The sequence below is a fragment of the Simochromis diagramma genome, unplaced genomic scaffold (genome assembly GCF_900408965.1).
Source record: "Simochromis diagramma unplaced genomic scaffold, fSimDia1.1 OVJJ01000438.1, whole genome shotgun sequence".
Classification (NCBI taxonomy): Eukaryota; Metazoa; Chordata; class Actinopteri; order Cichliformes; family Cichlidae; genus Simochromis; species Simochromis diagramma.
The window spans coordinates 458,424-483,500 of NW_024387263.1; the positions used below are offsets into that span (position 1 = coordinate 458,424).

The following is a 25,077-nucleotide window of genomic DNA, read 5'->3' on the forward strand; positions in this document are numbered from 1 at the left end:
AAAAAAAAAATCTGAAAAATAGAATAAAAAGATAAAAATATCCATCCTGATCTTTACAACCAACAACATAAAATTCGTCTTAATTGGATGGCATAATTCAAATAAAATTTCAAAATAAAGTAGGAATAAAACAAGACCTCTCAATGTAGCCAGTATTTACAAAACTAAAAAGTGTTGGTATAGTATTTTTTTTTTTTTTTAATTCACCATGTCTCCTACTACAGTGCTCAAACCACTGCGTAGAACGCAACTTTTGAACTTCTTATTTTTTTGTCTTGTTTCAAGCTTGTTTGTTTCGCAAGGAACTGAACTCTGTTTGCAACTGAACAGCTCCACTGTCCTTACTCCTCAACAGGGGCGGAGCGTGGGGGTGGCTTACTGGGCTTAAGCCCGGGTTGTTTTGTCAGAAGCCCGGGGTCTTTTGGAGTGTAATTTTTTCATAGTTAGATGCCTGGCTGACAACTGTATAAAACAAAAATTACACACAATATTCGAAGCACATAGTGCACACTGTGGGAATTTACGACTGTGCGTGAATCCCCCCCCTGATATTGGTATGATCCGAGCTCAGGCACTAAGCGACTGAGCGAGGGGGCGGGGCAGCTGCTGCCTGTGAGTGCGCTGTTGGAGAAACGGAGCCAGCCATACTAAGGAGAGCTTAAGTTTGAGCAGGTACCAAAGCAAATCATTGGTACCGTACAAATAATGTAAATATGACGGTGCATCACGAAAGATTGATATCAAACTGATCACTTGACCAATATTACGTTACTCGCTCTTCAAGTGAATCAACAAATGGCGAAATGAAAAACCGAACAAATGCTATTTTTTTTTTATTTTTTTTAGAGAGTCTTAGCTTACGTGTGTTTATTTCATATTTTCAGTTCTTACCCTCCCCGACTAAATCGGTTTCAGTTATGTACTGAAATATAAGAATGGACATTAGAGGCTTCTTTCAAAGAAAAAACTCAGGTAAATGTTATTTTATATATTATGCTTTGTATGTTGTTCAGTATATTTCTATGCAAAACAAGAGGGATTTCAGTACACAGCAGGATATTCACATTTGTAACCAGATATTTACACTTTAGGGAGAAAACATAAAACATTTTTACTGTACAACATCAATTTAGAGTAAACTTTTGTTTTAGATAAATATTGAAATATATTTTGAATTAGTTAAATGTCAGAATAAAGAGAGACAGAGCTTCTATTTTTTATCACTTTGATCAAATTTAGGAGTACATGTACACTAAGTTTATTGTTAATTAATAAGAAAACTCCAGACGATTCCATTCTGAGCTGAAGAAGCTTCTGATAGGTTCGTAGAGTCCATGTGAGTAAATTGGTGGCACACCTGTGGATGCATATAAGGCAAAACACAGAGCCTGTTTCTGTGACATGGGAAAATCAAGAGATGTCAACCAAAACACCAGGAAAAGAACTGTGGAGCTCCATAAGTGTGGCTCAATTTGAATACAATTTGGTGCCATTTGCAATTAAGAAATACAGAAAATTTCTCTCTTTACTCTTAAAGTTAACAAACATGTTTTTTATATTTATCAATCTAAAAAAATAAACATTTAGTCTGATTTGATGTTACAATTAAAAAAAGTGTTTTTATCTGAAGAGTTTGTAAATATCTGGTTTCAACTGTATATTTGATTATTGTCAGCACAAAGAGGGAGAGAGGAACAGAGAGGGAACAAGAGCAGGTGAGACACACATGTTAGTCAAATGGTCGTTTACCAAAGTATCACCGTATCACAGGTCCTCATGTATCTCGTACCTAGTGTTTCTTTTTAGGTTTGTTATTTTTCAAATTCTATATTTATTAAGTTATGCAGGCTTGTTTGCACAACAAGGCTAAATAATTATATAAACTTTTCTCAATCTAAATAGTGGACTTTGGTAAAATTAAAAAATAAATGTAGTGCAGGTCTATGATGATTTTTAGTGCTACTATCATCTAGTTCTGATTCTGGTTCTGTCTTGGTTAAATCCTAAGTAGTCCTGATTTTGAACTGTTGTAGTCCTGTTTTAATTCCGGATCAGTTCTGGGTCTGGTTGAATTGGGGTTTAGTCCCTGTGTCTTGATACAGTCCTGATTTAGTTCTGCCTTGCTGCTTAATTTAAAAACTAGTTTAAGGTGTCCTGCACATGTGATATATATTTTTCCCTATATGAAGTCATTCTTTTTTGAACAAAACTCAAAACAGAGCCAATTAATCTTTCAGTCATTTCTACACCCCCCCCCCCCCAAGGGGAAAAAAAAAATCCCACATGCATACTACCCTTTTGGGCTAAGCCCCGGGTGTTTCAAATGTCTGGCTCCGCCTCTGCTCCTCAATCCACTCTACAACAACAGTCTCCCGTTTCTCTTTCCAAAAATTCATACAAATTCCTCCAATCAAAGTTATTTGTTATGGACTTGTCATGGGCCAAAGTCACCAAATTCCTCTTTCTTTTATGTAACATGGTGCGACCATAGGGGGTTAGGATCTATGACACAGCATTAACTTTCCCTTTGTGAGCTGCTGGAAGCTGGGGTGAAAAGTGAATAAGCTTTACTAAAGTAACTGAGATTACATCAGTATATGAAACGATGAAACTGTTGGGTGCAGAATTGAAAGCTGGGCGGGGCTGTCGTGTTGCGTAGTCTGACAGACACAGGTCCTTCAGTCGGCTCTGTGCATCAGCCAGGCTCAAAGAAAGAAACACTTCTCTACCAGACTGAAATTGTGAGACGAACAATGGACTAGTCCCCCACTGACTGTACAAATATAGTAGTATTTTTTTTAGCTGTTAATTATCTTACGAGTCGCTATGACTTTGACGACAGAATCCCTTTACTGATTCATTCACTGACTTATCCCTGTTACTGTTAGCAAACTAATTTCATTAGTAGAAACAACAGCCAGTTTATTAACAAAAACATTTCTGCTCTGGATTGGAAGCAAAAACCCTGAGTGGTGGTTGTTGTTGTTGTTGTTGTTTGTTTGTTTGTTTGTTTGTTTGTTTTTAAATTGGGTATGAGGGTGTTCGGTCCACACTCCAAGCAGGTTGGTGGCGCTAATGCAGCACATTGTTGTTGTTTTTTTCTACCTTCCAGGTGCCATTGCTTTCACCAGAAGCTGTAGTGCTAATTCGTTTTTGGGGTTTTTTATGTTTAGTTTATATTTAATAACGTCGCCTCAAAGTTGGACCTTTACATAAGTCTGTGTGAGCTCCTTATGTTGTGCTTTTTTTAAAATCAGTTGTTTTTTTGTTTTTTACTGTAGTTAACGTGAAAGCTAACCCGGTAGATATTAGCAATAATAATATCAAGGCAGGAGGGGGAGGCCTTGCTTACTTACAAAAACGTGTATAACCGAGGTTTTATTAGCATTTAGTGCCATCGGCTGCTGAAAGCCTTTACAAGATTGTCTTGTAGTGCCGTGTTAGGCTACTTTACAGGGCTTTCATATTGCAATTCATTGGCTGCAGGGTTAGCTGTCTCCATCGTTAGCTTGTAGCATACTTGGCGCACGTCTATCTCACCATGTTTTGTTTCTGTGGATGGAAAGCACACTTTCTGTGTTTTCTTGCCCTGGTTTTTGGAACATCAGGAAATGAGAACGGTAAGAAAGATCATTGCTTATTATGTAGATTGCATTTATAACATTAAAGCATGCCAATGAGCAGAAGTTCCAAAAGTACAGAGTAGAAGTACAAATACTACTTTTAAAAACTTCTCCAGTACAAGTTGAAGTACTGATTCAACTTCTTTATTCGAGTAAAAGTAAAACGAAACATTAAAAAAAATAAGCAAAGGCACTGAAATTTACTCAAAGTAAGAAGGTAAAGGTAGCTATTTATATGCAAAACTTAATGAGCCTTGTTCTATATTAATGTAATAATGGAATCATATTGGAAGTTCAGAATAAGAACTTAGTTACATTTTAATTCTAATTGTACACAGGTTAAATCATGGGTTCAGTCCTTACATTGGTTGTAATGGCTCAGTGTGGGGGAAAGGATCATAACTAACAATAATCTTTATGGAGAGCTCCAGTAGATTTTCTTAGTGTACAGGCTGTGATCAGCTGACCTGCTGCTCTTTGTTAATGTACACAGCTTAATTCAGCCAGATGTTAGCAGATGTTTCATGAGTTGTCCTGGCTGATTTGTATCCTCACTGACAGTACACTGTTGATACTGTCTTTATATTAGACATTATAAAGTTAGTATGAAGGTGGGATTCAGTAAATGAATCTCAGCACCATCAGTTAAAATTCATGTGAATCTCTGCTACACTTGATGTGAGACAAATGTGACTATGAACCACAGCCACTGTGCAGCAATCCCACACTGTTCTTTACTTTAGATCCATCACAGTGCAGCAAACTAACCTGTTTATCCTGCACTAACCTGCAGAGGATTCTCGTGCAGCCTTTAAATAACACAGTCTGCCTCAGTTTGATTTACAGCAGGTTTTACAATATGAAAAAAACATAATGTCAAATGTACAGAACTAATGTGTGATTTTAAGAACATGGGGACTTACATGTGAGTTTTAAATGAGCAGTTCTCACCTTCAAATCTAAGCTCTTTCTTATCTTTCTACATCTCTGAGTGAAGTTGGCTCTATTTCTTTTCTCTCCCTGTGAAATAAGCAGCTGGACCTGTAGCTGCGACACATGTGAGACACACACAAATAGTTTGTTTGCTGATGTTTGTTGAGCTGATAGAAACTCTGCATTTCAAATTATCCAATACTTAAAGTCATTCCCTTGCTTGCTCCTCTTCTGTAGCACTAGCAAGATTCGGAAGAACTGCAACTTACAAACCCTGTAGTCATTCTGGTGATGTGGAGGGAAAGGGAAAAATTTTAACCCTTGACATTGGCACATGTGTTACTGTGCAGGCTCACAGTTTGATGTTTGAAAGCTCGAAGTGATGTAAAATAATAATTTCCTGCAAATGCAGTAACAAGCCTGTTTTGAATATGAAAGCAGTAGAAAGTAGATATTTGTTTAAAAATGTAGGGAGTAAAAGTAAAAAGTAGTCAGGAAAGAAAACTATTCAAAGTACACTACTACTACTGCCTTTCACCTGAGGGTGAAAGGTGGAGGGTATGGGCCGCCAAAGGTAGATTTGTACTTTGTTACTTCCCACCTCTGCTAATGAGACAGTATGTCTAACATGAAGTATTATTGCTGGAAGACTTTTGTCCGTATGACATGATTGCATCACACAGTTTCTGCAGATTTATCAGCTGCATTTGTGATGGGAATTTTCAATCCACCACATCCCATCCACGCTTCTGATTATTAACCCTTTCACGCATAGTGGTCACTACAGTGGACAGCCATTCAAATGCTATTTTCTTGTATATGTGTCAGTGTTGATGGTATACTTGCACATAGGGCTGTGCGATATGACCAGAATTTCATATCCCGATATAAGACATTTATCGTCCCGACAACGGGTATATATCACAAAAAATTTACATTTTCTGTAAATTACGTGAATGTCGGGCAATTTGATTTGCGTGAAGTGGTTTTTTTTGTTTGTTTTGTTGTTGTTTTTTAGCTGGTCCTGCACCTGGAGTCAAGTTTTGTGTTACGATTGATGTTTTCATCGTCGATATATTTTGTTATATCGAACAGCCCTACATGCACATAAACCACTACATTGGAAACTGATGTGTCATTCCATACGAAATTCACAAGTCAGAACGCATGTTGTCCATGTAAGTGGATGTGTGTGTAAAAAAATATATATATACATATATATATGTATATATTTATACATATATATATATATATATATATATATATATATATATATAAAAACACCCAGCACGCCCCTGCGGGCGGTTTTATCCTTCAAGCTCGGGTCCTCTGGGAGCTTGAGGGTCCTGCGCAGTATCTTAGCTGTTCCCAGGACTGCGCTCTTCTGGACAGAGATCTCCAATGTTATTCCCGGGATCTGCTGGAGCCACTCGCCTAGCTTGGGAGTCACCGCACCTAGTGCTCCGATTACCACGGGGACCACCGTTACCTTCACCCTCCACATCCTCTCGAGCTCTTCTCTGAGCCCTTGGTATTTCTCCAGCTTCTCGTGTTCCTTCTTCCTGATATTGCTGTCATTCGGAACCGCTACATCGATCACTACGGCCGTCTTCTTCTGTTTGTCTACCACCACTATGTCCGGTTGGTTAGCCACCACCATTTTGTCCGTCTGTATCTGGAAGTCCCACAGGATATATATATATATATATATATATATATATATATATATATATATATATATATATATATATATATACACACACACACACACACACACACACACACACACACACACACACACACACACACACACACGGAAAGGTTAAGATAATACCAATACCACTGCTTACTTGTGAATGCACATATAGCTGGAGTCCACACAAGGAGCATGGGACAATTAAATATTATCAGAAGAGAATGTTGCAAGCACCTAGAAGCTAGGTGTCTCTGTCTTGGTTCTTGTGTTGTTGTTTGTGCTGTGCTTTATTATTTAGCTGCATTGGCTTCATGCAGGCCCACTGTGCTTGGATGTAAAAGCTGCTTTCTGCTCTTCTCCTTCCACTGCTCTGTGTCCTGATTTTTGACACCCGCCTCCTGAATTAGAGTTGATTAGCTGCAGAATGAATCCTCTTCCTTTTCTCGTTTACAAACTTCTTTCTGTCTTGTTTCACAACTGTGTGTTAGTGTCATGGGGGAGAAATGATCGGTACACTATTTAGTGACCCAGGGCCAAATCTACACAGTGACACACACTAAGCATTTAGTCTAAAATATCTAAAGGTCTAAATCTTCTAACGATAGTTGATTTATGTACCTCATAAAGTGCCTTTTAGTGTAAATACGCTTATTTAGGAATTTAAAATCGAAATACATTTGAACAGTAAAGTGGGAGGTAAACTGGGGATTCTGGGTAATTTAGGAAGCATAGCATGTATGTAATCTGTTGCATTCCCTGTTTAAACACTGATATAAATCTGCTTCTTCCTCAGGGCCAGAAGTCGCCACAGTGGTTGTATCAGAAGGAAGTGACGCATTCTTGCCCTGCTCCGTCAGCACCAGCCTTGTACAGCAGCTCTTTGACTGGAGAAAGGATCAGAATAAACAGGATGTGTTCATGTATGAAAACTGCAGTCATTACAACAACGGCCTTAAAGGTCAACATGACCAGTTCAAAGGACGGGTCTCACATTTTCCTCAACAGCTGCAGTTCGGTAACGCCTCGATTGTGATCAGAAACACCACGATCAGCGACGGTGGAAGCTACACCTGTCACTTTCCAAATCTGGAGCCAGAACAAATATTCAGCATTAAACTTGTTGTTCGTAAGTATTATTTTTCCTTCTTCTTTTTAAGAATCCTAAAATAAATGAAACTGAAGAACATGCCTCCTACCTCTCAAATTATCTATTTGCTACTTAGACCCAGTGGCTTTTAAAAGCAGATTATATGATTAGATTTGCATATAGTTTTTGCATTGGAAAAAACATTTTGCCGGCACTGTAAGGATGAGAAGTTATTGTTTGTAATACTACATTTTTATTCTTTCTTTCAGGATACAGTTTAAAAGACAGAAGAAGAGAAAATGCACGTGAGTGATGATGTTACTGGTGTCTACACCTGTTTGTGCTGCAACTCTGTAGGCCTCACCCAAAAAGAATATATTTTCATGTTAAATTTCTTTCTTTCACATTGGAAAAAAAAAAACGTTTAAAAGATTCAGTGCCAGCGTTTAACATAAAGCGCCCACAGTTAACACATTTACACCCTTATTCTTTCAGGGTTAACAGGAATTTTTGAAAGACAGCATTTGCTCCATGTCTTGTAGTTTGTGACCTTGCAAACCTGCTACATGCATAAAAGTCTGTTTAACAGATAAAAGGCTAGGGTTAATGAGATATCAGTAAGATCTGTGTTGCTCTGTCATGTTAAGACCTAACCATGATGTCACTGATCTCTACGTCTGCACTCTTTACGAGCCAAATCAGATTATTTTTCGGGCACATGATCCAAGTTTGATACAAATTCTCTGTTGAAGAGACGTTTTTGAGCTGTTGAGCTGTACATTAATAATACCAAAGAAATGAAGCCATGCTTTAAAGTTACAGCAGCGCAAACAGTGTAAATTGCATGATCACAGGAATCGCATGTATTTAGCTAGTGATGCAGAAAATGCATAAATATCTATTGTAACAGACTGATCCCAGACTGCTATCAGATTTGATTAACATAGCTGAAACTCCAGCAAGTCAAACAGATCTGTCAAGAGTAAATTAAGTCATTAAATTTAACTTTGCTCTAGCCTCAAACTAAAGTGATTTCTACTTGCCCTTCACCAGACTGTAGAATATTGTCAGACCTGAAAAACCGAGGTAACCTCTAAAGTTTAGAGCTTCAGAGCTCTAACACGCACCTGCCAGGTTAGAAATAAACAACAGTTAAATGTGCTAAAATGCATGACTTCATAAAATTCTCTCAACAACAGAGGAAAGCAAATTAACAAATAAAATTCTTGACCACTGTCATACCTGTTCTGTCTGACTGGTTTTCTTGAGGCTGACACTAAGAATACCTGTCTTTGTCAAAGTTATTTCTTAGTATAAACCTCAAATCACCACATCACATTTTAGAAATAATCAGTGCGTATGTCCTTGAGAGTTTATAAACAGAGTTGTAGCACTCATTGCAGATGTAGAAATCAGTGACATCATCAATCATTTTCTCTCCACTCATCCACTGACTGAATGATGATGTACATCATAGGTGTCAAACTCTGGCCCGCGGGCCAAATTTGGGCCGCAGCCTAATTACATTTGGCCCGCGAAGCCATACCAAATTACTATTAGAGCTGGCCTACTGGTATTATACAGCTAATATATAATATATATATTGTTTAGTATATATTATATATTTAATAATATATATATATTATATATTATTAAATATATAATATATATATTATATATTATATTGCTTGTTCCATATTCAGTTTTTCAGTAAAACATGTTTGAGTCCATAAGAAAAGATTCATTCTCATATCTGGAGGAATAATTATATTTCAATAAATATTAACGTTAGCCCGCGACTTTGTTCCAGTTTTGAATTTTGGCCCACTGTGTATTTGAGTTTGACACCCCTGATGTACATGATACAGTTAAGATGCTCTAGATCGTCATTTGAATCATTGTGTTAAGTGACATAATCAGTATCAGTGAAGAAACAAATTGGTCGTTTATTTTTATATGTACCGCTTGATTGTTACAGCGTAAGACACAGTTAAACTTCAGGACCTCAGGCACTGTTCATGGAGTGTGTTTTTCTTTCTCTCAGCTGAACATGGGATACACACGCACACGCACGAAACATGTACACTGATACGCACTGTCACCCTCCCTCCCCCAAATCCAACGCCTCCTCCCATGCTTACCTCCCGTCCGATGTGGACACCAGATCAGCCGGAGCGCAATCGAAGATTGCAGCGGTCCCAGATCAGCTGTACACTCTGGAATACTCTCCCACGTTGCTTGTCTGTGGTTTAATGTGTTACGGTGTGATGATATGTGTGCATTCTTTTTCTCCTGAATTATGCTTTTGTGTTACATTGTTTTTCCTTTTGCTACTTAGCCTGACCTGTCTCCCCAATGTGATGTTTGTGTATTGTATGTACGGTGGCAAGGTCTGTCATCTCAGTTGTGGGCAACTGACAAATAAAGGCTCTCATCTCATTCATACATGCATAAATGAATAATAAAGTCTGACCAGCTTATTTTGTGTGTTTACAGGTGCAGCTCCAAAACCTATTGTCTGGCTAGTTAAAGACACAGAGGACCAAGTACAGCTGCACTGTGTGGTTCCAGGCGCCTTTCCCAAACCTGAGGTACTGTGGAAGGAAAGTAATGGAGACATCTTTCCTGCTGAGCCACAGGTGTTATACAGAGGAGACCACTACTACATCACCCTCCTCATCACTGTGACTGCCACAAACACAGGCCTCTTCCATTGTGTGGCCACACAGGAGGAGATTGGCCATGTGATTGATGCTGAAATCCGTGTTCCAGGTGAGATTCCCTCTCGTCATGTTTTCATCTGTGAATAATTTTATATGTGCAACGTCGTGAGTGTGTGGAGTTTATAATCAGCATGTTAACTGCTGTGTTTCAGATAAACAGTTTAAGTCCTCCTATGGAGATGGTGTGCTGGCAGGTTTATTTTGTGCTGGATTTGTTACTGGTGCATCTGTAGTTCTAGTTCTTTGTGTTTTGTACGTCAGAAAGAACTACATCAAGAAAGGTAAGTTTATGATAATTGTAACAATGTTTTTGTCTCATGTAGACATAAATATACCAGATACTTTAAGCTTTCTTCTTTAAATATTCTTCATAGGTGTTTTTTCCTGATTCATATTTAGTTTATACATCTAGGTGTGTTTTAGCCATGTTCATTTCATGGTCAATGTGTTCAAAAAAGGTCTGGAGACATGGACGAGGCTCTGTCATGGTTTGGTGCTGTATTTCAGCCAGTGGTGTTGGAGGTCTTTTTCAAAAAAAAAAACAAACCTTAGACTCAAACGTTAGAACAGGCTTTTCCCCGCAGCACGCCGTGTAATAAATACAAAGAAAACGGCGGCCGTTACAACTTATGTCTAAAAATGTATCGCTTCATGCATCGGTTAAAACAGTCGACTCCAGCTACACGACGCCCAGCTGGAAACACTTCACGCAAGTCGAGCTGCCCGAGATTCACAGAACTTACAGAAAATGTTACATTTTTGTGATTTATATCGTTATCGGGATGATAGATGTCTTATAGCGGGATATGAGATTTTGGTCATATCGCACAGCCCTAATATACACACTGTCAGACATTGACAGTTTTTTTTGTTTTGTTTTTTTTAAATAGGAAATTTACATTCAAAGCACAACCTTTGAGTTTTAAATGAGATTGTGAATAAAATATTGCATTGGCAAATTGTGTTTATGTGGCCAGATAACCAAACCAGGATTCCCCGTTCACTGTGTGATGGAATCTACCATGATTCAGATTCCACTGAATGTTCTCCATCAGATACCGCAGGATGTTACAGTAGAACCTGCACTAGCAACCTGATCCTGGAGAATACATTTGTGGTGCAATAAGGGGGAATAAGCCTGTTCATATTCTTTCTCCTCATCGGCTGCCTTCTGAAGCTAGCTTTAGAAACTAAAATCGTAAATGTCATGAGGTGATTTCATAGATGTATGTTTGACTGACTCCAGAGTCTGACTCAGGCTTAAATCAGCTGTTAAACACAAAAGAAATCCCGTGGTTGCTTTAACCCAGAGAAACTCTTCAGTCTCCACTCACTCATCATGTTTGAGAATAGACAGTTGAAAGATGCTTGCAAGTGTTATTGACAGAACCAGTAATGATTTCTGTATTACATAAAGGTGCTGACGTTATGTCATTTCTGTTTTATTCTTTTGTTTTTCCCCTGGCAGTTTCTGCTCCGAAGACTAACGGTTCGTGTAATGGGGAATCAAGCCAGCCACTTCAACCACTTTAAAAGTGCCAGATGATCTGCCTTCTGTGTGGAGAAAAGAATTGATATCCTGTGTGTGTGGATATCAAATCTGTGCCAGCTTTTTAGTTTACTTGCCACAGTTGGAGCTTTCAGTGACATTTACAGCCAGTGAGCATCTGTGGTGAGAAAAAGTGCCTTCCTCTCTCCTTGGCTTTTACAATCAAGTTCAATTTTGCATAGGACTGCACTGCTGTAGACAATGAACTTCTGAAAGGGTGCTCAGTTACACTTATTGTTTTGTTTGTTGTTTTCTAAATTTGCAAAGCAAAGCACTCTTTTAATTTTTTTTTAAAGTCTTACTCAGGGTCACATGTGAAATTATGCAAGAGGAAAAATGTATATTTTAACTATACTCCATGTGCTACTGGAAGATCTTTGCTGTTATTTTGGGTGTGACTTGGATATCCACTTTAACCTCAGGAGTTTTTATTACAGGAAAATATACACATACATTCATAGGAGATCTTTGTGAAACAACAACATTGTCTTTGTCATACTGGTTTTGGTAAATACGTTTCTAGTATTGACAAATGGGCATTACAATGATGCAGTTTAACATAACAATTTACTAAATCCAAAACCACTTACAGTGTGTGAAAGAAGTTTCACAAAGTTTCATATTTTTAGTGTTTTATACCGGTGAATGAGCTCAAACCAAAAGGATCCAGAAGATTGATCACAGAAAGCTTTACATGAGGACTTCCATTTTCCAGTAACTTCCAGTTTGACAGAGTTAAACAGAAATTGTTAATGTAGCTAAAAGAGAAACTCAACGAAGGGAAATGGATTCTATCTCATATCCACTGAGTTTACCTCAGAGGTCAGAGCGGGAACATCTGAATCTTTTCTATGCAAAAGTAGGACGGACCAAGCTTTACACATACCCAGCAGTTTGGACCAGCTTTGAGATTTCTTTTTTTTCCCCACAAAACCCAAATGATATTCTCTAATGTGTGTTTGGAGGACTGTGATGCTAATGCGTCTGTCTTCAGTTGAGAACAAAGTGAAGAACTTTGACTTTGGCTCTTGTAATTTGATGTCTGAGACACAGGCCAAGTTACTCATCTTTGTACACGAACAATGATAGTTCTCACTGGAAAATATCAGACCTTTAAGGCAGATGAAAGGTAAAGTGACTAAAATGAACTCAGAACTGAAATTTGTATTTTTAAACCAGCAGTACAATAAGTCGGTACTAAAAATGAGCCATGTCACTGATGTGAAAAAGAAAAGGGAAATTAATCAGTGTGAAAGTTCAAAATCAATTTATTCCACTTTTTCTCACCAGCAGCACTTTATAAAGGGATGAAATTAATATTGAGCAGTATTAAGTTCAGGTTTAGAACTCCGAAAGAGTTTCTCATGTAGCCCCTTAGTAAAATTTGTTGCTCTGCTTTATATTATTTATTCTTATGTATGGTGTACAGTGGTGTATTATATTATTTTGGAGAAGCACTGGTTGTTCTGCCTCATTGCCATGTGATGGTATCATGACTGATTGTTACACCAAATCTGTCCATTCGTTGGAGTTTTAATGCACTGCTTTGTAATAATAATAAAATGTATTGTTTATTTACAAAAACATCTTTCTGTTGCTGAATGTTGAGCTAGTAAAAATGAATAAGCTTTGATAGATAAGATGTGTCCTCAAAGTCATTAATGTTGGGAACTTTGCGCTGAAAACACTTAATATCCAGCAGAGTGAAGCTGACCCCCCACCCACTTGAAACGTAAAGGCAAATAGGCGGAGCGGTTAGTGCTACGTTTGTGCAGATTTGTGCAGGTAAAATTAGCGTTTGTGCTGCTATGATTTGAGATATCCTGTTATGGTTTACTGCTGAAAAATGTCTTTTTCAAATGACCTTTCACTTTGTGTTCACTTGTTCAATAAAGTTCTCTTAAAAAAACCCTCTTGTTGTATTTAATCAGCTAAATTTGTAATGAGTGTATTTTTTTTTTAACTTCAATTTCTTCACTTCAATCACTTTTTGTTCATAAAACCACGATGCAAATGCTTGAGTATTTATTTTTTTAGAGTGGATTAAAAAAACTTTATTGAAAACTACATTTGAACATTTTACACTCCCATGAACACTTTTTGAGAAACGAACAAGCTAGCAGTCTTTTGCATCAAATACACATTTTCTGGCAGAAAAAACTATTTTTTGGCATTACTGTGTCTGAAGGATTCTTAGAACAGCGTTCATCTCATTTCTGAACAAGGTAAGCTTACATTTAAAATACTGAGGTTTTAGTTACTGAGTTAATACATGATATAGCTAACTGTCTGGATCAAAAGGATTTTTTTTCAATGTTAAACATTTTCAAAAATGTCCAAGAAAAAAGTTTCTAAAGCACTTTAAAACATGTAGCACACTGGACTAAAGTGCTGTACAGTACATGGGTTAAATACTCAGACTCAATTTAATAAACTCACAAATTCAATAGCTCCATCTTAAAAACAATAATTCCACAAAATATGAAAGTGTAGATTGGTGGAGAACTTGGGGGAGGGGTTGCTCCTGGCTGTATATATAGTTCAGAAATCACATTTTGCTCCATCATAATCAGTGTGTGTTTTTTTTTTTAGATGCCTCGAAAGCCATCTGTAGACAAGGTTTCCATTTTTGCAGTTCTTTGCAATTCAAAAGAGGCCATAGTCCAAAATGGCAAAATAGCCACTCCAGCTGCATCAGTCTGGAAAGAGCTGAGTCAGCAGCTAGAAGACAAGATGTCAGCAAAGGCCCTGTACACTTTTGTGAAGCTAAATAGACACAACATCTGGTCAGCTTTGGAAATCAGTGATCAGGAAAGTAATAGTGAAGGAGAGTTCGATTCACATTGCATTTCTCCTGGACAAGAAAACTGTCAAGCTTTTGAACTAGAAGTCCCTTTTGAGGACTGGGTTAAATTTATTCCTGAAAAGGTTGAATACAATGACAAGTTTTCTCCTACCCAAAAAAGGGAATACACAATTTTGAAACCTGGCACTTGGACTCATATCATCAACGATCTTATATGGAAGAAGATCAAAAATACATGTACACTTGTGTTCCGTAGAGCAAAGGTCCATCCAACTGTCAACAATAAATATCTGGACATCAGAGGCGACTGTAAGGAGTGTCATGGCCAGTTAGAAATGTCATGTGACAGACAGCCAGCAATTAATAGTCCAATGGTGCTCCAGTGTTTCATGAGAAATACAGATCTCTCTGCACACTGGCCACTCCAAGCGGTTCATGTCTGGAAACCTGTGTGAACAGATCGCTAAAGAGCTGTGTGAGGGCAGAATGGAACCAGCTGTATGGAGGTCAGCGAGGGCAGCAGATCTGATGGATGTTGGAGATCCTGAGCCAAGCCACCTTCCCAATTTTGCCACTCTGCGAAAAGCCAAACAAGAGAGAAAAGACTTGGAATTAGGAGATAAGGACCCCATTGCATCTCTGCAATTGTTAAAATATAGTGTTCCTCACAGTGGTAGCATCCGAGATATTGGACTGGACAAGTTTTTTTGTCACTACTGGAGTCAAACACAGATGCATGTTTATAAGACATTGTCAAAAAAATCTCCCCCAACTGTGTGTTTTGATGCAACCGGTTCAGTTGTGAAAAAACTGCTGAGACCAAATGGCAAATCTGGCCATATCTTCCTTTATCAGGGTATTCTGAAAGAAAACAATTGCCCCAGTGTCCCAGTGGTGCAAATGCTGTCAGAGAAACATGATGTTAATGCCATCACAAACTGGTTGACAGAATGGATTCGTGCAGGTGCACCTGTGCCAAAGGAAGCTGTGAGTGACTTTTCTCTGGCAATTCTGGGAGCTCTGGTCAAGGCTTTCACTCCTCATCCTGATCTGAAGTCCTACCTTAATGAATGCTTTCATGTCCTTCTTGGAACCCAGTCTGCCAAACTCCCCCCTTGTTTTATCAGGGTTGATGTTGCGCACTGCATCAAGATGATATGCCAGTGGGACTGCCTGAAGAAGAAAACACATCGTGTTAAAGATTTCTTTGTCAGGTCATTAGCAAAACTTCTTCAGTCTCAATGTTTGGACCATGCAAAACAGCTCCTACATGCTATCACTGTTGTGGCCCTCAGTGAGGCAGAAGGTGATGACAGTTCTGGAGCCCCTCTTCCTTCAGAAAGGTGCAAGAAATACTTGAAAGCCCAAATTGCTCAAGACTCCATCATCATTCCAGATGAACAGACAGAGGAAAGTGAGAGAGTGGATTCAGTTGATGAGATCCAGACTGACCTACGACAGTGGGTAACAGAAATATGTGAGGAGAGCAGGTCACTTGCTGCAGCAAACGGGGATAGAGATAATATTCACTTCCTCCCTGAGATTATTCCTCATATAATAAGACTCGCAAGTTACTTGCCACTCTGGACAGGAATAATGGTCCCTCTCTTCCAAAGCACCAGCATCACAGCAAGTTCAGCCACTGTTGAAGCTGAGTTCAAAAACATAAAACATGGCCTTTTCAAACATGACAACTTGCCTCTTCGAGTCGATCGCTTCATTGCTCGTCATCTTTCCTTCATCGAGGGAAATATGCGGATTTGTTCTGCAAAAGAAAAGGTCAAAGATGAGGCAACAGTGGGATCACTGAAAGTCACAGATGCCAATTCAGGATCCATGATGACTCATAGTGCAGAAGACAAAATAAGAATGGATGCTCACCCGTTTGTGGGATCTGATGCTGCCACAAACATTCCCCAGGCTGATGGGGATGCAGTTGAGAACTGGAGGGGCCTAGCTGTTCCACCCAAAAAAAGGAAGAGGACTTCCTACCTCTCTTCATGTACCGAATGGCTCCATGCAGATGAAACTTTTGGGGCCAAAAGAGTGAAAGTGGGATTATTAAAAAATGGAAACCTCCATCAGCCTATTCGATTAGGGGAATCGACAATCTCTGTGCTCAATACCTGTGCATTTGATGCATTTTTTCAGTGCTTATGTTGTGCCTTCTGTGACAGCTCCACATTTCAAAATGCTGTTCTGAAAGACAGTGAAAACCCAGTCCTGCAGCTGGTGAAAGTCATTGCCACAGATGGTGTGACCCAACAAACCTACAGAAGGAGAGCAGAGCTGCTTAGTGTAATGTTTGAAGCCGTCTCGTTGAGGTCTGCTGCGATCCAAATCGATGCTCAGTGCAATATCTCCGCTGTAATTGCTAAGACAATGAGGAACATCTCAAGTGTTTATTTTACCAAACACTGCTCTTCACAGCACTGCTACCTCAGCAAAGGGATGACAAGGGAAGTGCCATTTGTTTCTCTTGCCATCTCTGTCCTCAAAGAGTCTGGTATGGCTCATCTTGGCACGGCTGTGGAAGCAGGACTTGGCCTACCTGAGTCTACCTGCCTCAGGCCACTCTCCAATCCATCTCTGTGTCCATCAGAATTCAAAACAGAAGACAGCACCACTGGAAATGAGCTCTGTGCAGGGACAGTTACTCACAGCTACAACATTGGAGATATCGTGTGGATTGATACTGACCTTGCAAACCAAACAGAATTTCCACTGAATGAATTTCCCTCCAACCTGGTTCTCCAAGGAAAGTCGTTCACTTTGAGGGCATTAATTGCTTTCCATGGAAAGATGACCACTGATGGTTTGGGGCATTACACTGCATACTGCAGGAGAGCTCCATGTGTGTGGGAGTGCTATGATGACCTGGGAAATGGAGTGACAGGAGCATCTGAAAAGAAAAAAAATACAACCCCATGCTGTGTTATACACAGTATAATGAGTGCTGCCTGCATTTTTCTGTTTTATTTGGTTCATTACAGTTACATGTGTTCAAAGTGTTCATAGTGTGTGTTATCAGTAAGTTCAGTTTTGCACATAAAGTTAAAGTTCTAAATTAAAAATCTTTTAACACTCTTTTCTTTGTCAGTCTGATGCATATTTGCTTTTACACACCCAGTCACCTTCACCCGTAGCCTTGAAAGTAACCGTTCCATTTTTCTGTCAATAATTTTTCTGTATTTGTTTTGTGTTTACCTGGTGGCTTAAGTCAGGGGTCAGCATCCTTTTCATTTCAAAGGGCCCCTTTTCCCCCTGCTGCTACAAAACCTGTCTAGAGCCTAAAAAAGAAAGAGCCTATAAATATCTAGAAAATGAGTTGTTGTATCGTGTAAGCTATGGAAATGTAAATAAAAATGTTTATTTTTAGATTTGATAAGAAAATGAATCATCAAAGCTTTATATCGGAAAAAAGTATTGTTAAAATGAAGCCAGCTACGTGAGTCCTTTCCATAATAATTGAAAATTAGGAAAGATGGGCAATGAACTGTTTACTGTAATGAAAATTACAGTAAACAGATTTGAACCTAAGAAACATTAAATCACTTTTAAAAGCCTTGTACATTCAGTGAATAGTCAATGCAGATATTTCATAAAAAAAACAAACTGTTAACAGAACCCTTTCTTGTTGTCTTTATAATAAAAAAATGACTTACTTGGACTTATAAGAGCCACAGTGGAGGGGCCGGAGAGCCACATGTTGCTTTAGAGCCGCAGGTTGAAGATCCCTCGCCTAGGTGCTGTGGAATATGCAGTTTTCTACACGTAGGTAACAACCTATCAAAGCAAACACTTCATTTTTTCTGAGACAGCTACATTAATAATAATAATAATGAACATATATAATTCAAAACAAAATCATAGAGGCCAACTGGGTATGTAAAAAATTATAATAATTTAGGTATACGTGTGTCAGGCTCAGGAGGGACTCGGAGGCAGACCGTCACTAAGGTTCACAATTTATTTACACGTAGACACCAGGTGCGAGTATATACAAGTGAGGGGGCACAGGAAGAGGGTCTCCGGGGAACACAGGCACGGGAAGGGAACGGCTATATACACAATCCACTGAAGCTCAGGTAGCTCGGGCTCCGGTCTTTAGGTCACCGAACGGCGGTCCTCAGGCTGGCGAGAAATCTGGCACAGAGAGGAAAGGCAGATAAATAGTGGCACGACAGAAACTCGGAAAAAGGGCTCAGATAGGTGATGACACTGACGAGTGTTACACAATAATCCAGCGAGGAAGCACTCTCAGCAGCTGCCTTAAGAAGTGAGTGGGATGATTGTTTGCAGGTGTCCGAGCCAGGGGCTGGAGCCGTCATGACTCCGCCCCGGTAGAGCGCAGTGCGGGGAAGGGGAGAGAGGGAGATGCAGCACAACAAAAACACTTGTAGCCATACAGAGTCAGCCGAGAAGGCACAGGGTCATGACAACGTGAATCACTTCACATGAAACTCAGTTTTGCCACAGAAAAAATAAAAACTTTAGCCTACCTTGTGTACGTTTCTGCACTAGTAACAAAAGAAATATCGACCTTTCCGCTGAATAAATTGTGTTACTAAAGTGTAAACTAATAAAAGTTAATATGCAGCAAGCCTAGAAAAAGTGCAAAACTCCACAGCTGCTGAAACTCACTGCCACAGACACTGGTGTTATACAGCGTAGGCCGTAATAATTAAAATCATTATATCTCAGATACTGTAGCAGCACAAACGCTAATTTTACCTGCACAAATCTGCACAAACGTAGCACTAACCGCTCCGCCTACGGTATTTGCCTTTACGTTTCAAGTGGGTGGGGGGTCAGCTTCACTCTGCTTTAATATCCTGTTGTTCAAAATAACATGTTTGAATATATCACCACCTGTGCTGAGACTGGATTGGTTTGAAAAGAATGTAAAGGCAATATTTCCCTCTTTCTAATTTTAGGTTCAATTTTGGAAGTTAGAGTTTTAAGTTGGAAAAAACTTTTTTTTACCCAAAGACAAGTCAGAATGCAGTTAAAGCTTGCCAAGACTTTGTGTTAACATGATCATGATCCTGATATTTATTTATACACAAAGATTTAACTTTAACCTCCCAGGACCTCGGGTCCACATACTTGGACATCACATTGTGGGTTGTGTAGACCAGGGGTCAGCAACCTTTAACACCCAAAGAGCCATTTGGAGCCGGTTTCCACGCAAAAGAAAACACTGGGAGCCGCAAAAACTTTGTGACATCTAAAATGAAGATAACACTGTATATATTGTTTTTTACCTTTATGCTTTGTGTGGACAAGTAAGGTGTGCTGCTTATGAAATCCTTGAAGTGCTACAGAGAAAATTACATTTTATTTATGTAATTAACACATTTTGAACTCTTAAAGAAATATAACAAGAGCAAAGACACCCAGCTGAACTAAAATGATCCATGTAGCAAACAAACTGTTGTGAGCCGCCACCCTCATATCGCCTTTTGGCTTTTGGAGCCTTGACCTGACTTTTAAAAAATAATTGGAAATAAAGCACTATGCTGCTAAAAAAGGAAAAATAGATATTTGCAAAATTCTGCCTAAATATTTTACCTGGTTAATGTGTGTGGCGGGGCGTGGTCTGCGAGAGTCCATGGATGGACGTTTTGTCCCTACGATTCTCTCCACAGTCATTATGACCCTTAGCAGAGCCTTTCTCTCTGCCTGTGTGGTGTTCCCGTACCAGACAGTGATGCTTGTGGTGAGGATGCTCTCTATCAGTCCTCTGTGGGCCTGGGTGAGAGGGTGATGGTTCAGGCCAGCTTTCCTGAGCAGACTAATGAAATAACTCCCTCCCTGGCATAGCTGGACTGGCCATCGGGGCGATGGGTTTTTTTCTGTTTATTTTCTGTAACGGTATAAACACTGAAAGGTGGTGGATTGGCCAGATGAAGGGAGATGTGTAAAAATAACTCAGTTGTTTGGTGGTGGCTATTGCAGAGCTTCTACAGATTCAGTAACATTAGCACGTTGTTGCGGGAATTGCTGTCTTGTGTGTGACTGGGTGCAGTAAGGAGTGTATGTGATGTGTGTGTGAGCATGCGCGTAAAGGAAACGCGGGGAGCGAAAGAGGGAAAAGAGAGTGAGAGAGTGTGTCATGGGTAGAGGGCGACCGGGAGCAGTGTTCTAACGGGCTACAGGCTATGCAGTGTGTTTCCGAAGTGTGCAGTACTGTTATTAAAGCCTCATCTCTTCAGTACTCCCCGGTGCCTCGGCTGATTTCTGTCTGCCTCACTACTCCACAAAAGTGAAGGGAGTTAACCCCGAAGGAGGACAAACTTCGGCCCTGGAGGAAGCATCTCCCCTCGTGTCTCCCGACCACGGTCAGGGGACTGACGACGAGGAATGGTTAACAACGTGGTGGAGGCCAGCAGATGCAACACGCTGGCAGGTGGATGACGGAAAGGCAGGAGGAGCAGAGACCCGAGGCGGTGAACTGAACCTCAGGTAAGAAGTTATGACCTGCAGTCTGTCTGGGTCAGATATAAACCAAGTTTAGGTGCAGTTTATTTTCGTTATCCTGACTTTTTACAGTCATTTACATTTTCTAGATACTGCACCAGTACTGTGTGTAAAATGCCATCAAAAAGTCAATTAAGTTTTATTCTTTCTCACCTGTCTTTCTGTCTTCTTTCACTTTTTAAAGGTTGCCATGTTAGAAAAAAATATTTTGCCCTGCCATGCTGTTTATTGATGTGGCAAATGAATGGTTTATGAAAAAATGTCTAAATCTGTCATCAGTAATCAGTAATGATCATGTCTCACCTCTCCTCTGTCTTAATTTCAGGTTTTCACCATGTGTTGTAGATGGTTTAGGAGGTTAACTCGACCAACAGTCTACTTTCGGGTACTGTTTAGAATACCAGAACAGGGAGGATGGTGTAGGTTTACGTTTATTAGACTGATACATATATACCAACAAGACAGTGTACATCACTGTGACAACAGCGTTTGTTTTCATTCAAAGGCTTTATGGTTTTTCCTATAATACCTGGTGGGCCGGTCTCTAGTCAAAATGCCCGGGACGATTTTTTTTGTCACAGTCCAGCCCTGGTTATTAGTGTGAGTAGGACGGAGCTCAAGAGCAGAATACGACACAAAAGGAAGGAAAGGTGGCAAAAGCAATGGGAGGAAGAGAGGAAAGGGCGATGGTTGTTCAACAACCAAAGGAAAATGGGGGAAATGAGAAGTACAGGACAAAACAGGAGAGAGGAGACGATTATATCTCGACTGAGATTCGGACACACTGGCTTAAATAGCACATTATTTTTAATAGGTAAACACTGTACAGGGGAGTGTGACTGCAGTAGGGAACAGGAAACAATAGAACATGTTTTATTGCATTGTCAGAAGTATGAAATGGAAAGGAGACAACTGATCAAAAAGCTGGACGATATGAAAGTGGAGTTGGACTTGTTTGATTTATTCCGCGTGAGCTCTATAAGTGAAAGCTATCAGGCTGTATTTTGGTTTTTAAGGCAGACCCATTTGTTCGGGAGAATTTGAATATTTTATTTTATTTTATTTTATTTTATTTTAGTCATTTCGGTCCACACTCCACACCAGTGGCGGCGGTAATGCACCATTTTGCTGTTTGCCAACCGCCAATAAACCTATACAGAAGAAGAAGAAGGAGGAAATCGGAAATCGTTTACAAACACGAAGTTTTTGTTTTGTTGCCATTTACGCCCTACAGCTGTAGAAATTAGTTTAACTTGTAGTCTACTAACTTTTTCTATATTGGGATTGCTTATCGGGAGTTCCAAAATCATCCACAGTCACTTTGACTTATATTCAGCCTGATAGCTAAGGCGGAGGATAGCTTCTGTAGCCATAAGCGCTAACTTAAGAGACCTGTCGGACAATGAATCTTTTAAAGATGTTGTCAGCACCAAAGTGTTTGTGGTTGTGTCTCGCCGCTCTGATACTATCTGCATCAGCTGAAGGTGAACCAGGTAAGGATGCCAATGCTAATTTTTAGTTTACGGATATAAGTTCGTAGTCAGACCCAGCATTCATACTACTTAGCTAACTTATGCTAAGGTAGCTAAGTAGTATGAATGCTGGGTCAGACTACATGCTTTCATGTCTTACTGAACTACTGGTGCAAATATATTTGTATATATTTCAAAGACATGCAGTTTGTGGGGATAGGTTAATTGAATAATCCAAATTGTCACTACGTGTGAATGTGCGAATGGTTGTCTGTCCCTGTGTGTTGGCCCTGCGACAGACTGGCGACCTGTCCAGGGTGCACCCCGCCTCTCGCCCTATGACAGCTGGGATTGGCTCCAGCGGCCCCGCGACCCTGAAAAGGATAAGCGGAAGCGAATGGATGGATGGATATTTTAAACTTTACATTTTTATATAAGTGGCTTTCTTATACTTGTGTCACTAAAAACTCAACCTTAAAGGACACATTTTGCTTAAAAAAAGAGTTAAAGCCTCGCTAAACGTCATCATCATCCAGTTTTAGTTAATTTGTAAAGTTAACTAAGATAAAAAGCCGCCTGCACTGTCAGATGCATTTGGAAGGTGGACCTAAAGTCTTTAAACTCTACTTTCACTACCTCTCCTCCTTGCACCTTCACTGTTCACACCTGTCTTCATCTCATTCAGGTGTATTCTGTGTGGTGTAGCTTCTAAACCGGCTAAGAAATATTTTAAAGAGAGGAGTCCTTTCTAAGCCTCCTTACTTAGGTAATAACTAATCACCTTCACACATGCAACAGGTTGCATTTACAGCTTAAAGCGACTTTGACTGTAGTGAGATCAGAAAAGAGAGAGTGATCCAAAACAGTAATACAGTCGTATTACAGCATTTTTATTCCTAAAAGTTCTGAAATCATCTTCACTGTAAAGTTCTTATGAAACACTTTTCAGGAGTGCAACGGCAAGTCAGTAATTCTATTTTTATCTAAACCTGTAGAAAAGGACAGTGAAATGTTTCTGTAAATGGAATAAAAATTGAACAAATGTTAAACTAATCTAAAATTAAGCTTTAAATAGATCTGGTCTCATTGTTGTCTTGTGGAGAACTTTCTTGGCTAACATTTGCTTAAATGTACTTTAGTATAATTATTTTAAAAAATAATAGCCAGCAGCCAGGCTATTGTTTAACATACATGTAACCTGTTTTTACAGAGCAATGGAACCCCATTGCTCACTATCCCCATTTGGTCCCCATTATGATTAAAAAATGTTTTGTCCTTCAGGTTCACGAATCAAAGTGGTTGTACTAGAAGGAAGTGACGCCATCCTGCCTTGCTCACTCAGCACCAAGGAGAAGATTGAACTAAAGCTGTTTAACTGGAGGAAAGTTGATCCAAATAAACAGGAGGTGTTCAGGTATGATGGAGGCCTTCATTACAATGACGGCCTTCCAGGTCAAGACGAGCACTTCAGCGGACGGGTGTCACATTTCCACGAGAGCTGCAGTTTGGTAACGCCTCCATCATCATCAAAAATACCGTGGTGCCTGACAGTGGAAACTACACCTGTGATATACATCTGCAACAAAAACAAACATTCAGCATTGAACTTGTTGTTGGTGAGTATTTTAGTTTTAAGCAAATGTTCGTGTATAAGGAGTGAATTGTATTTTGTTTTTCCACATACTGTACAACTGAGTGTGGACAAAACAACATCAACATTTTAAAAAAAAATTGAAATATGAGTTTTTAGAGAAGGTTTTTTTTCTCCAGATGCATTAACAAAAAATGTGTAACTCGTGTAAATATTTTATTAAATTTATTTATTTATTAAATATCTTTTTTACTCACACAAAAATTCTCATCTGTAGATGCACAAACATAAAATGTTCACATATTTTAGCTCACAAGGTTACAAAACTCAGTTCACAAATACACATTTGATTTACAAGTACAAGATATTTATGACCACAATTTGAGCCCATAGTCATGTGCCTATTATTTGTCTTGCAGAGCCTGTGATGAGAGACAGAGTCTGTGAAATTCTAGGTGAGTAATGATGCTGTTGTCTACATCTGTAACTTGTGTAGCTACACATCTGTTAGCCTCAGCATCTGTCAAACATGTTTAAACTTGCCATAAACAATTTATTAAGATATCACTGAAATGTGTGGTCCTGTCAGTAATGATAGATAAGGAGACATCTGTCCTGAACCTGACTTCAGTATCACTGTTTATTGTTGTCGCCTTGAAGACTGACACAGCACCCGACCTTTTTTAAAAATGTGAATAGGCTGTTGCTGAAAGTGTTGTGGCGTACAAACATGGTATATCATCATTCTGTTGCTGTATTTGCACGTCATGTTTAAGCTGATGCACGTATGACTCTCCTGCACTGTAAACACCTGAGAGCAGCAAATATATTATAAACCTGAGAATTAGTATAACTGTGATGTGGATTTGAAGATGGCAGTGCAGGTCCTGGTGTCAGGCACGTGCTGTGTAGCTAAGTTATGCTGGTTATGCTCGACGTGTCTGTTGTGTTGTGCACTGATTTTCACATCACATCATGTGTCACACAACACAATCTTTGTGGTGCGTCCGCTGGTCTCATGATTTTGCAACTTAATAAGTTGTTGCCACGGCCGCTGCAGTGAACCATCACACGAGTGTACGATATAGTTTTTCCTGCCATTTTAATGATGTTC

General features: G+C 39.4%; 1 protein-coding gene and 2 long non-coding RNA genes across 4 annotated transcripts in view; 1 reads left to right on the forward strand and 2 right to left on the reverse strand.

The window, feature by feature from the left end:
* LOC120715370 (butyrophilin-like protein 1) overlaps positions 1 to 25,077 on the forward strand; it is a 76,327-nt gene that overhangs the window by 1,324 nt on the left and 49,926 nt on the right. Inside the window, exons 1-3 of one of the 2 annotated variants that reach the window (XR_005691612.1) lie at positions 21,479 to 22,393; positions 23,654 to 23,988; positions 24,383 to 24,402. Coding sequence is in view for 1 of the 2 variants with exons in the window: in XM_040002327.1 (XP_039858261.1) it covers positions 7,046 to 7,378; positions 24,383 to 24,418 (369 nt within the window). In the remaining variant the exon portion in view is untranslated. Of the gene's footprint in view, positions 1 to 7,045; positions 7,379 to 21,478; positions 22,394 to 23,653; positions 23,989 to 24,382; positions 24,419 to 25,077 lie in introns of those variants that run through there. The other variant, XM_040002327.1, reaches the window with a different exon arrangement.
* LOC120715388 lies at positions 13,640 to 15,907 on the reverse strand. The gene is made up of 2 exons (XR_005691617.1): positions 15,087 to 15,907; positions 13,640 to 14,993 (listed from the first exon to the last, which is right to left on the reverse strand). It is a non-coding gene; the product is annotated as an uncharacterized LOC120715388 (long non-coding RNA).
* Positions 15,963 to 16,675, reverse strand: LOC120715390. Its single transcript, XR_005691619.1, has 3 exons — positions 16,544 to 16,675; positions 16,299 to 16,446; positions 15,963 to 16,182 (listed from the first exon to the last, which is right to left on the reverse strand). It is a non-coding gene; the product is annotated as an uncharacterized LOC120715390 (long non-coding RNA).